This window comes from Cornus florida, unplaced genomic scaffold, assembly GCF_030987335.1.
Source record: "Cornus florida cultivar Cherokee Brave unplaced genomic scaffold, ASM3098733v1 CherokeeBrave_3.0.0_Hap2_Chr10, whole genome shotgun sequence".
Classification (NCBI taxonomy): Eukaryota; Viridiplantae; Streptophyta; class Magnoliopsida; order Cornales; family Cornaceae; genus Cornus; species Cornus florida.
Window position 1 is genome coordinate 76,948,142 of NW_026775580.1, and position 10,587 is coordinate 76,958,728.

General features: G+C 33.5%; 1 protein-coding gene across 9 annotated transcripts; it reads left to right on the top strand.

The window, feature by feature from the left end:
- Positions 1–1,523: 1,523 nt before the first annotated feature.
- Positions 1,524–4,151, top strand: LOC132278843 (uncharacterized). 9 transcript variants are annotated; one of them, XR_009471142.1, is made up of 5 exons: positions 1,524–1,841; positions 2,366–2,515; positions 2,732–2,790; positions 3,038–3,141; positions 3,371–4,057. XR_009471142.1 is itself a non-coding variant. In XM_059780740.1 (4 exons), exons 3-4 carry the CDS (start codon positions 3,446–3,448, stop codon positions 4,083–4,085), a joined length of 558 nt encoding a protein of 185 aa, XP_059636723.1. In that variant the 5' UTR covers positions 1,524–1,841; positions 2,366–2,515; positions 2,732–3,445; the 3' UTR covers positions 4,086–4,151. The 9 variants fall into 9 exon arrangements, 5 of the variants coding, with proteins under 5 accessions (XP_059636723.1, XP_059636726.1, XP_059636727.1 ...); XR_009471140.1 differs by having other exon boundaries at positions 2,732–3,141; XR_009471141.1 differs by having other exon boundaries at positions 3,038–4,057.
- Positions 4,152–10,587: the final 6,436 nt, after the last annotated feature.

The following is a 10,587-nucleotide window of genomic DNA, read 5'->3' on the forward strand; positions in this document are numbered from 1 at the left end:
GACAACCAAAAGTACTTAATATAGGGTAAAGCTCTAAAGTTACTTCTTGAAAATTAAAATGTTTACAAAATGCTTTTGAGTGAATTCCATAGTGTTGGAAGGGTCTTGCTATGAACTACCTCACACTCTGCTTCCACTAGTAGATTCTCAAATAGGATTAATAAATTGTTCAAAAGAAGAGATAGGGTATTGAGTGGTGAATTGTTCAAAAATAAATTGGTTCTTTTTTTAATTAATTACCCAAATAGGATTTTCTATGCCTTAATCAGTTAATTGTCTAAAGAAACATTGTTAATTAACTAAAATTGAATTAAACAACAGTTGATTTTGGTTGATATATTTTGATTTAGCCCACCACATTGAAAAATCCTGGATCCGCCCTTGGAACTTATATTTGGCTTCTGCGTCAATTTTGGGTTGATTTTTGTTAATATTGTGTTTATATGAGTGCAAATGGACAACCCTAGTGTGTTAGGGTCTTGATTTGAACTGAGGTTTCGACTGTGAGTGCTTTCATGCAATTTTATTCGGCGTCTGTAAGGGCTTTCGTGCTTCTATTGTGCCTCTGTGTTTTTTGTTTGGTTTCATTTGCATTTTGAGTTGGGTTTGTTTTAATCTGAGTTCAAATGGAGAACCAGTGTGTTTAGGATCTTCAATTTCAACTCAGCTTGCTAGTGTGAGTGGTATTCGTGTTTTGTATGTGCCTCGGTTATGGAGAACCCAGTGTGTTTGTGTTAATCTAAGTTCAAATGGATATTTTTTGTACATTCAACATGACTTCTTTTTCTTCTTCAACTTATAGCGGGAGAGATCGAATTTACTCAAACTTTAAAACTTTTAAAGTGTTATAATACTCGTCTGTTTAATAATTTGAGTCTCTTTGGAACAGATGTTTCATTGTCTAGAGAGAGCTTTATTTTGTTTTCCATGAAATTTTTGATGGAACAAATTCATCAATCCAAACAAAACTGTACATGCCAGATAGGACTTGTAGAAATAATTCAATTTTTTTTTATGCCTTATTGTTGGTGTTCATTTATACTGAAACTCAGTTTTTAGTTGTATACAACTCTCTCCAAACCGACTTGAGCTATTATTATTATTATTATTTTCTTCTTTTCTTGTTTCTGACACTATACGTGCTTTATCTTTGTAACTTTGTTTATTAGTTGAAAATCTTTTGTTAAAAGGATTGCTTCTCAGTGAAAGTTTATCATTCTGTGAGTAGTATTGGACCTGGTTCAAGTCTCTATAAGAACAAATGGGAGTAAGAATGTATTTATTTTAATTTAAAATTTATATAAAAATACTACTTATATAATTGTATAAATTTTACAGTTGACTTAAATGGTCAAACCCAATTGTGATGATTGATCATTGATGAGAGAAATCCAGATTTCAAAAATAGTCTTCACCAGTAGGTCTGACTCCTAGGTAAGAACAGTTGGAAAGAATGGTAGGTAGACCATTCTCAGCATTTAACTATAAACACACTCTTGAACATATAGAAATTTTGATGCTTCTCACTCCCCGTTTTAACTTTTAACATCTCTCTCTCTCTCTAAAAATCTCTACAAAGAAATTTAGCTTTTCTCCTCTTAATCTGAAATCACTTCTCCCCTTGGAGCACTGAAACTCAGCTAAAAGGTGAACGTCCTCATTGAATCTACCTGTACAAGTGCGTTGAAACCTTACATTTTGGTGGTGTTAGGAAGTTTTTGGAAAATTTATAAGGAGAGATCCCATCTATATATAACCAATATACCATTTTACGATATGAAGTTTCATTCTTTAGATTGTTGAGAGAGAGAAGACGAGTATTTCTGTTTGTAATTTGAGAGGTAAGTCGTGCACTCGTGCTTGTTATTTTGATGTATAGCAATTAAGGGTTTGAGTTCTTATATGTTTGTCTCAGTAGATTCTGCTTTGCTGTTTGGCTAGATTTCTATCATGGTTTTGTTGTTCTTGTGCTCCATGTAAAATTCTAGGGTTAGGGTTTTGGTGTTCTGATTTTAGGTTTTTGTTCTCTTGCATACTGATATTCTATTTCGTTGAAAAGTTTGGCTATGTTTTTGAATATTTTTGGGTTTTTTTCTTTGTTTTTCTGTTCTACCAGAAACGTTTTAGAATTGGAGTTCTTTCACTTTCGATAGCACATGAGATTAGTTTTGCAATTGTTTGATCGTTTTGTCAATACTAATATCCAGATACTAATATCTAGAAACAAATTCTAGGGCAAAAAAATTATTCAAAGCCTAATATTTTACATATAAATATGATTTTTACACACTTGTTATATATAAGGTTATATGTGATTTTTATATAGGCTTGTATAAAAGTCTTTTGCAAACGCTAATCTTTGCAGCTGCCTCCCTTCTCCCCTGAGTAGTTGACGTCGAAGTGGAAGAGAAAGAAAGGAGGGGTGGAGTTTTTCTTGTTTTTTGGGATTGGATTAAAGTTTTGGCTCTAACAACTATCAAAGGGTCAACGAGCATTATGCCTCCTCAGTCTTCAGGTAGTCAATTTCACTGCTATCTATGCCCTTCTTATTTCTTTAATTGGCGTTTGAAGGTCTATAATAACGTGTTTGTTTTTTTCGATTTATGAACCATCTTCAGTTGAATGATTCTTGTTGTTATTATTATTGTATGTCCTTATGTTTGTGATGCTAGCTTAAGTCATGACTAAAAATAGTTTAACTACTAATGTCAATATTCCTCTCAAATTCTAGGTTTATTGAGGAAAAAAATCTCATAGGAATGGGTGGAATAGGGAAAAGATAGCTGATAGGTATGTTTTCAGGACTTATTATTATTCTTTTATTAATTAAGGATGCTGCATTGTATTTACTTCGATCCCTCACTGCACCCTAATGTTATTGAATGGTCATAATCAGCTTTTCAGACTTGAAATACTGACTAATCTGATTTATGTTGACAGGCAAAGGGTTTACGTTGTGAAATACTGACTATTTTTTATTTTGTTTCATTTAAATTTCATTCAACATATTTTAATATTTGATACATTTTGTTTGCAGCGATGTCAATGCGACAATTAAGAAGTTTGGGTCTTGTCGTGTTGAACATATTTTTCGTTTAAGTAACCAGGTTGCAGTCTTCTTAGCTAAGAATGCAATTGGTGGTAACTCTTATACATTGTCAAATGTTTTGAAGATCGTTTCAGTGGATCAAGTAATGACATAGTTGATTTTAGGGTATCGTTTAACAAATAATTTTTTTTATACTAGTATGAGTAATGCTTTTGTACTCTTTATTGAAAGATTGTTTGATGCTTAATGCCACTTGAATGATAGTTAAGTTTAATAGTAACATGTTTGAAATGTATAGAATCTGATTGAAATTTTTTATAGGGGACCTCTTTGAAAGGCTACACGAGATGGGCCGCTTCATTGATTTGACACCCGGATGCTTTGGATCGTTTAGGGATGATTACCCCAAGATCTTACTACATTTGTATACCCGACTTCACCCTAATGGTGTTGAATGCTCGCAATCAGCTTTTCAGAGCTGAAGTACTGATTTATGTTGGCAGACAAAGGGTTTATGTCGTGAATTGCAGTAACACTCTTCTTAGCTACCCTGTAGTGTTTACTAGATGGGTACCACCAATTCGTGGCATATGGAAATTAACCCTTGATGGATTTGTTAGTCAAAATGCTGGCGTTGGTGGCTTCTTGAGAAATTGGTACAGCAAAATTGAACCCGTGTTTCAAGGTAAAATGGAAAAGATTTTTGACTATTGTGACACCGATGAAGCATGCTACGAAGCTGAACTTTATGCTGTGTATTATTGTCTAAATACAATTTTTGAAACTCATGGCGAAGATTTTTGCCGAAAGATGAGGCTGACAATTGAGTGTGATAATTTAAGAGTCGTCAAAGCATTGAGAACGGGCGTCTTTCCTCTAGATTCAAGCTTTGAAATAAAGCATAGGTAATCTGTTGTATTCTATTTTATTTTGTTTAATTTGATTTTTATTTTTTACAATTTAGTATTTATATATCTTTGTTTTCAGCACTGTTGCTGAGTTGATGGATCGTTTTGAGTATTGTTGCTGTTGGTAAACGTGCAAGTTTTAAAAACTTTTCGAGAGATTTTGATTCATAGATCTTAATTCATCACATAGAGACAAGTTTTATGCAAAAATAAAACATGATGTATCATTCAAGTAAAAGATTGAATACTTACATCAAGGTTTGAGTAAACCTTAGATCTCTCCTCTAAAGTGAATGTTCTCACTTATTGTAGATCCCTTTTGCTAGACACATTTTTTATGGATCTCCATCTTCTTGGTAATAGTTTTGCCTTTAGGAATTACTCATAAGCCTCCATGAATGACCTTGGAAAACTAGACTTGTGGGAGCCTCCATTAGATGAGAACACTAACCCTAATTTTCTAGAGAGAGAAAATTTATTCCTTTTTCCTTCTTCCAAAAATCACACCTAAAATATACATAGACCATGTATATTTATAGGCAACATAAAGGTAAAGAAAAGGAAACAACTAATCCTTCTCAATCTCTAATTCACATGTCTCAAATCTAATATGATTCCAATATCAAGTTAGGCTATAAGTGAGAATCCATTGGGCCTATTATTTTATTGGCTATAATGAATTAATAATTGGCCCGGTCCATGGACCCAATTCAATTAATTCATAAATTAATTTCTACTCCACTAAAAGAAATTAATTGAACTCCAATTAAATAATAAATAACCTCTAAGTCAATATTGCACTTTGACCCCTCTATGCATAATTAGTTATCGGATAAATAAAGCCATCAATCCGACTACTTAATTAATATATCTATTTTGGTACCTCTGATTATTTCTGACTCAATCACAATAAAATATTTGTTTGACAAAAATAATACTTTAAATAAATAAATATATAATAAATCATTTTGTCTAAAAATACACGAAGGCCTTCGAATTTACTTTGTGATCAACCATAATCAATACAAAATAAATACAAGTAGCAATGATGCAAATATTGAAAATATAACCCTCTAACTATTAATTACATAGCTACCCAAAGTGTCGGTCTAAGGATCCCAAAGAATCCGCCGAACAAATCAAAGTAATTATTAATTAATAAAAGAGTCTATACTTTTCTCATGCTTAAGAGTCAAATGCCATGACGGTGATAGGGAATAATTACATACGACGGCTCTCGCAATATATCTCAACCTAACGCGGATCCAGTTCAAGTCTTAATTAATTATGAGTCCATCCATAATTACCGACTATGAACAATTTATAATTACTATTTATATATCATGCATTGATTGCCATCACATACATATATATAAATATTTCTTGTAATTACATGGACACTATCAATTTCACAGTGAATCGAAACACAATACATTGAATTCACCAATTATATAAATCATAAATATTTCAAATATGTCAGGAACATATGTCACTATAATCCAGATAGGAATTTGCTATGCCAGGGCATATAAATCCCAACAGCTCCCACTTGCCCTCATAACCAATTCAAATTGCACCTAACTTCAATGTTATCCAGATGATGATCAAAATTATTGATCAATGACACATTTGATAATGGATCAACAAAGTTGTGTTCCAATGCAATGTTCTAACTACAAGTGCATTTTCTTACCGGACAATATCATGTAGAACATGATACTTCCTCTCAGTGTATCTTGTTCCTCTATGGAACCTTGGGTCATTGGTTTGGACTACTTCTGCACTATTGTCACAACATAGCTCAATAGGCAGGCTAGTATACTCCACAACCTCTAAATCAGTGAGATCAAACTAATAGGCTTCCTTTGCCGCCTTTAAGGCTGCAATATATTCCACCTACAGGTTTGAGTCAGCAGTTGAAATCTGCTTAACAATCTACCAACTGATCTCCCTTCCATTAAGTGAACATACACTAAGTCATGAACCTCATAGTATCTACTTCTGATTGAAAATCAGAACTAGCATACCTGACTAGGACCATATCATCACATCCATAAATGAATATGATATCATTGGTTCTCCTTAGGTACTTAATGATATTTTTCACAATAAACCAGTTGTCAAGTCCAGTATTGGACTGATCTCTACTGACTATCCCTACTATGTAGCGGATGTCCTGTTTGGTATAGACCATGGCATATATGAGACTCTCATATGCCGAGACATATTGTTCCAGTCTCATTTGCTCAATCTCCTTTGATAGTCTTGAAAAACTACTTGCTAGAGAGAGCCATCCATATCAATAAAGCAAGAACTCATTCTTTGAGTTATGCATACCAAACCTGGTCAAAACTTTATCAATGTAGGATTATTAAGATAAGCCTATTTTCCTTTTAACCTGATCTTGCAAAAGCTTGATCCTAGGAATCTAGCTTACATCCTGAAAATCCTTCATTTAAAAGTAATTTGAACAACAACCTCTTTATTGATGACAATACTTCCACATCATTCTAAATGAGTAGGATGTCATCAATATATATAGAATTAGAAAAATAATGACATTCCCTTGTACACTCATGATTTATTCACTAAGAAATCTTCTGGTATCTTTTTGTAGATTAACTTGCCTTCCATAGGAATCACCCTACTAGAAAGTTCTATAAGATGCCAGAATTTATTAGAATACATAAATTCCAACTCTGATTTCATAGTAACTCACCAAAACGATCTGTATCCACATCGGTTCACGCTTCCGTGTAGCTTACTGGGTCCAACTCATGTTTAACAGGGATGTCCATAATGGTCTCACCTAAAAACATGATTCTGTCGAATTGGATGATAATCCTCCCACTACATCAATGTACAGATGCAAGAATCTGTGTAATAGATGATGCTAACGCATCAATAGGGAATTCATATATTATTCTCAATCTCTATAATAAGTGTGTTCACATGTGGTACATCTGGTACTCATACCAAATTCTCTAACATTATGCTATTAGGTATGTGATTCATAATATGATTCTCCTATAGATAAACAGTGAGTGAAAACAATCAACTTTTATCTTTGAGATCATAAAATAATCCATCCTAGTGACATTTAGAGTAGCTATCAAATCTAGCATGCCTATGATCTGCTTCCAACTTACTTGTCCATATCAAGCGCACATGTGCAAGACTACCCCATATGTGCATATGATTCAAACTAATATTTAGTAAAAAAACACAGCTCAACGGTATCCTTGAGACAGACTAAGATGGAATGCAGTTCATAATGCGCATCGATGTCATTAACGCTAAACTCTTAAATGAAAGAGATAATGTAGCATAGCTGATCATAGATCTAACCATGTTAAGTGGAATTCTGTTATTCCTATTTGACACCTAAATACATTTAGCATCAATTGCGGAAAACTGGTACATAATACCCTCATTGACCATATAGTCTTTGCACTATCCCAAGAAATACTCATATCCTCGATCAGATCAAAGTGTCTTGATAAGTTTACCAAATATGTGTTCCACATCAGTCTTAACCTTCTCAGAAAATACCAAGAGTTTAAGACTTGTGTTGCATCAGATAAACTTATCAAAAACGTGAGTACTCTTGCTTGGATGTTCATAAGACCACACGTGTCAGTGTGTACCGACTCCAATTGTCCTTTATGTCTATTTCATCTGGCTGATTAAGCCCTAAGAGTTATCTATCCTTCAAAACAGGGTTCACAAGTTTGGTTTAGGCTCCCCTGCCACACTAGGTAATTAACCTTCTTTGACCAATCTTTGAATCTTATTTTGATTGATAACAACCCAAAAATAGACATTAAAAATACAATGAGTCAGGAATAACAATTTTTCTCTTAATATTCAATCTAGAAGATGCAACATTAGTTTCTACATCCTACAAATCTTAAGAGTTTGTGATTATAGTATATTAACCATCTTTCAATGCACCAGAAGCAATCGCATATCTATTCAATTTTATAAAACCAGTTTTACAAAATAACAACACAGTTTTTATAAACCAAAAGTGAAATAAGAATGAGATTGCGTTTTACTTCTGTGCATAAAGATAGTTCTCTAATACTAATATCCTCATACTCTCTAATTTCAGATGTAATACTCCCAATAACTTAACTACAACCTTGGCATCAGGTCAAAAGATAAATATATATCCATATCATCAAGGCTTCTGGATTCCTGAAATCCTTACAATAAATTGCAAACATGTTTAGTGGCTCCAGAATCTATCCATCAGGAATTAATAGACACAACCACATAACATGGCTCAATGATTAAATATATATTTTCCTATGCCACGTCATTGCTTAAACAGTTCGTCCTTTAGTGTTTTAGTTAGCGACAAAAGAAACAATTTTCTTCGCCCTCAACATACACTGCCTTATTCCCTTTAACCTTTTAAATACCTATGTTTTGTGCTAGTCTAGTCCTATTATCATCCTTCTTCTGTGCTTTGCCCTTCCACTTGGGCCTAGAAGAAGATGGTATAGACTAGGTTAGATTGATAGGAACGCCCATACTCTTGATTATCCCTTCATCTGTTACCAATTCTATAAGAATATCAGCGAGTGTGAACTCAAACTGATTCCTTATTTAGTTCACTCTAACAGAGTCGAACGAGTTTGGTAACAAGGCAATAATCATGTCAACTTGAAACTTACTACCCAAGTTAGCCCTATTGATCTCCAGCTAATTTTAAATAATAAACAATCATTTTCCAAAATTCGATTTCATACTAGAGTTCCTTAGGCTATCTTGATGCTATTCAAGTCTGATATAGTACTTTAGCATACGCTCTATCTAATCTCACCAAAACATCTTATTGACATTTAATATGATGCTTAAAGAAAATAAAATAATGTAAATGTTAGCTTTGGAGCGTATTCGAGGTAAACTCTAGAATATTGCACCAATTCATCTCATTTGCCTTATTTCATTTATTCAAAGCATTAATGTTCTCTTGGGTATCTTAAAGAAAAATGATTAGGTTTTAGGAGTAGTAAATACATTTGTACCACCACGTTGTGAATAAAATATCTAAATTCCTTTTCTAGTCTTTATAAATGAAGTCCACATACATTGAAATTAGCAAGCAGATAAAATTGATTAGACATAATTAGTCTGAATATAAATGCATTCATACAATATGCAAGGTGAATTATTAATAATGTCATGCATATTTAAAATTAAAATGAGCTTGTTAACCACATAATACAAAAAATCTCAATCGAATAAGAGATCATTATCATTATTGGTGAACAATCCCTTTTAATTAATACGGGTCCCTCAACTCTGTAGCATAATAAATCAACCAATCAATATGTCAATAACTTATCATGTTGGAGGAGTTCATTATTACTATTATTGAGATTCATTTGCTATTTAGGCGAGCACTTCCATTAAAATAATAATATGTGGGTCCCTTAACCACTGCATGAAAAATCGAATAACCAATACGCCAATAATTTATTCGGTTGGCGAAGTTCATTATTGCTATTGGCAGGCAAATTCCATCATTTCCATATCTCTTAAAACAATGCCTTGTCTATCTATATGAAATGATTTCCGATTATGTTTAGCCTTTCTAAAATCACCTAGTATAGACCACTCCGTTGGGGAGCTAACACTATTGATTTTAGATTGAGTGTATAACGTTATTAATGCTCTAATCAAAAATAAAATATTAAATATCTTATCATTATAATCTAGACTCTTTAAATCATGCCTAGGGCCTTATTTTTAAAGATCTAATTACAATGAACATTTAATATTATTATTTTTATGAGATAACCATTCTTGTAATATTAAGACTCTTCAAATCATGCGTGGGGCCTTATTTTTTAAGACCTAATTACAATGGTGTTAATAACGAAGGCCATGGGGCAATGTATAAAAATCCCCACTCCCACTCAATTTTTAATCATCCATAATTAAGATTTTCATTTTATTCATTTACATGATATAATGCATGCAAAACGTCTTGATTTTAATCCAATTAAATTTAGAAAATATTTGGACTTTAAACGATTCACTAATATTTAATTTGAAGCACACTTTAAAAATAATTTACAAAAAAATAATTTTTCGTTTCCCAATAAGTGCCCTCAAATTAATTAGTAATCTAATCCAATTAATTTTCATAATTTAATTAATGTAAATCAAGTCATTTAAATAAATATCATGGATCCAATGCATGAATAATAATTAATTAACAATTATATATTCCATGCATTTCATACATCGCATAAATAAATAAATAACAGATAAAACAAATAAAACGGCCAATGGAATCAGCTTTTAACATTTAACTACTCTAAGTATCGCGGGAAGATCATCCATCGGCTTGCAAGCACCTACATAAGGCTGGTACGCACCAGGAGAAGCAAAACACCTCTTGGAAAGCGCCTGGAGGGTCCCACACGCGCTCACACGCGCCTGGGGCATGCTGCAGGTGAAGGCACGCGCCCCCACGCGCTGGGACGCGCCCCCACGCGCTGGCACGCGCGTGGGGCGCGTAGGACGCGCCTCCACGCGCCTGCACGCGCGTGGAGGCCATACAACCTTGGCTGGCGCGTGCAATGCATGCGCCAGCATATGCCACCTCCTGGC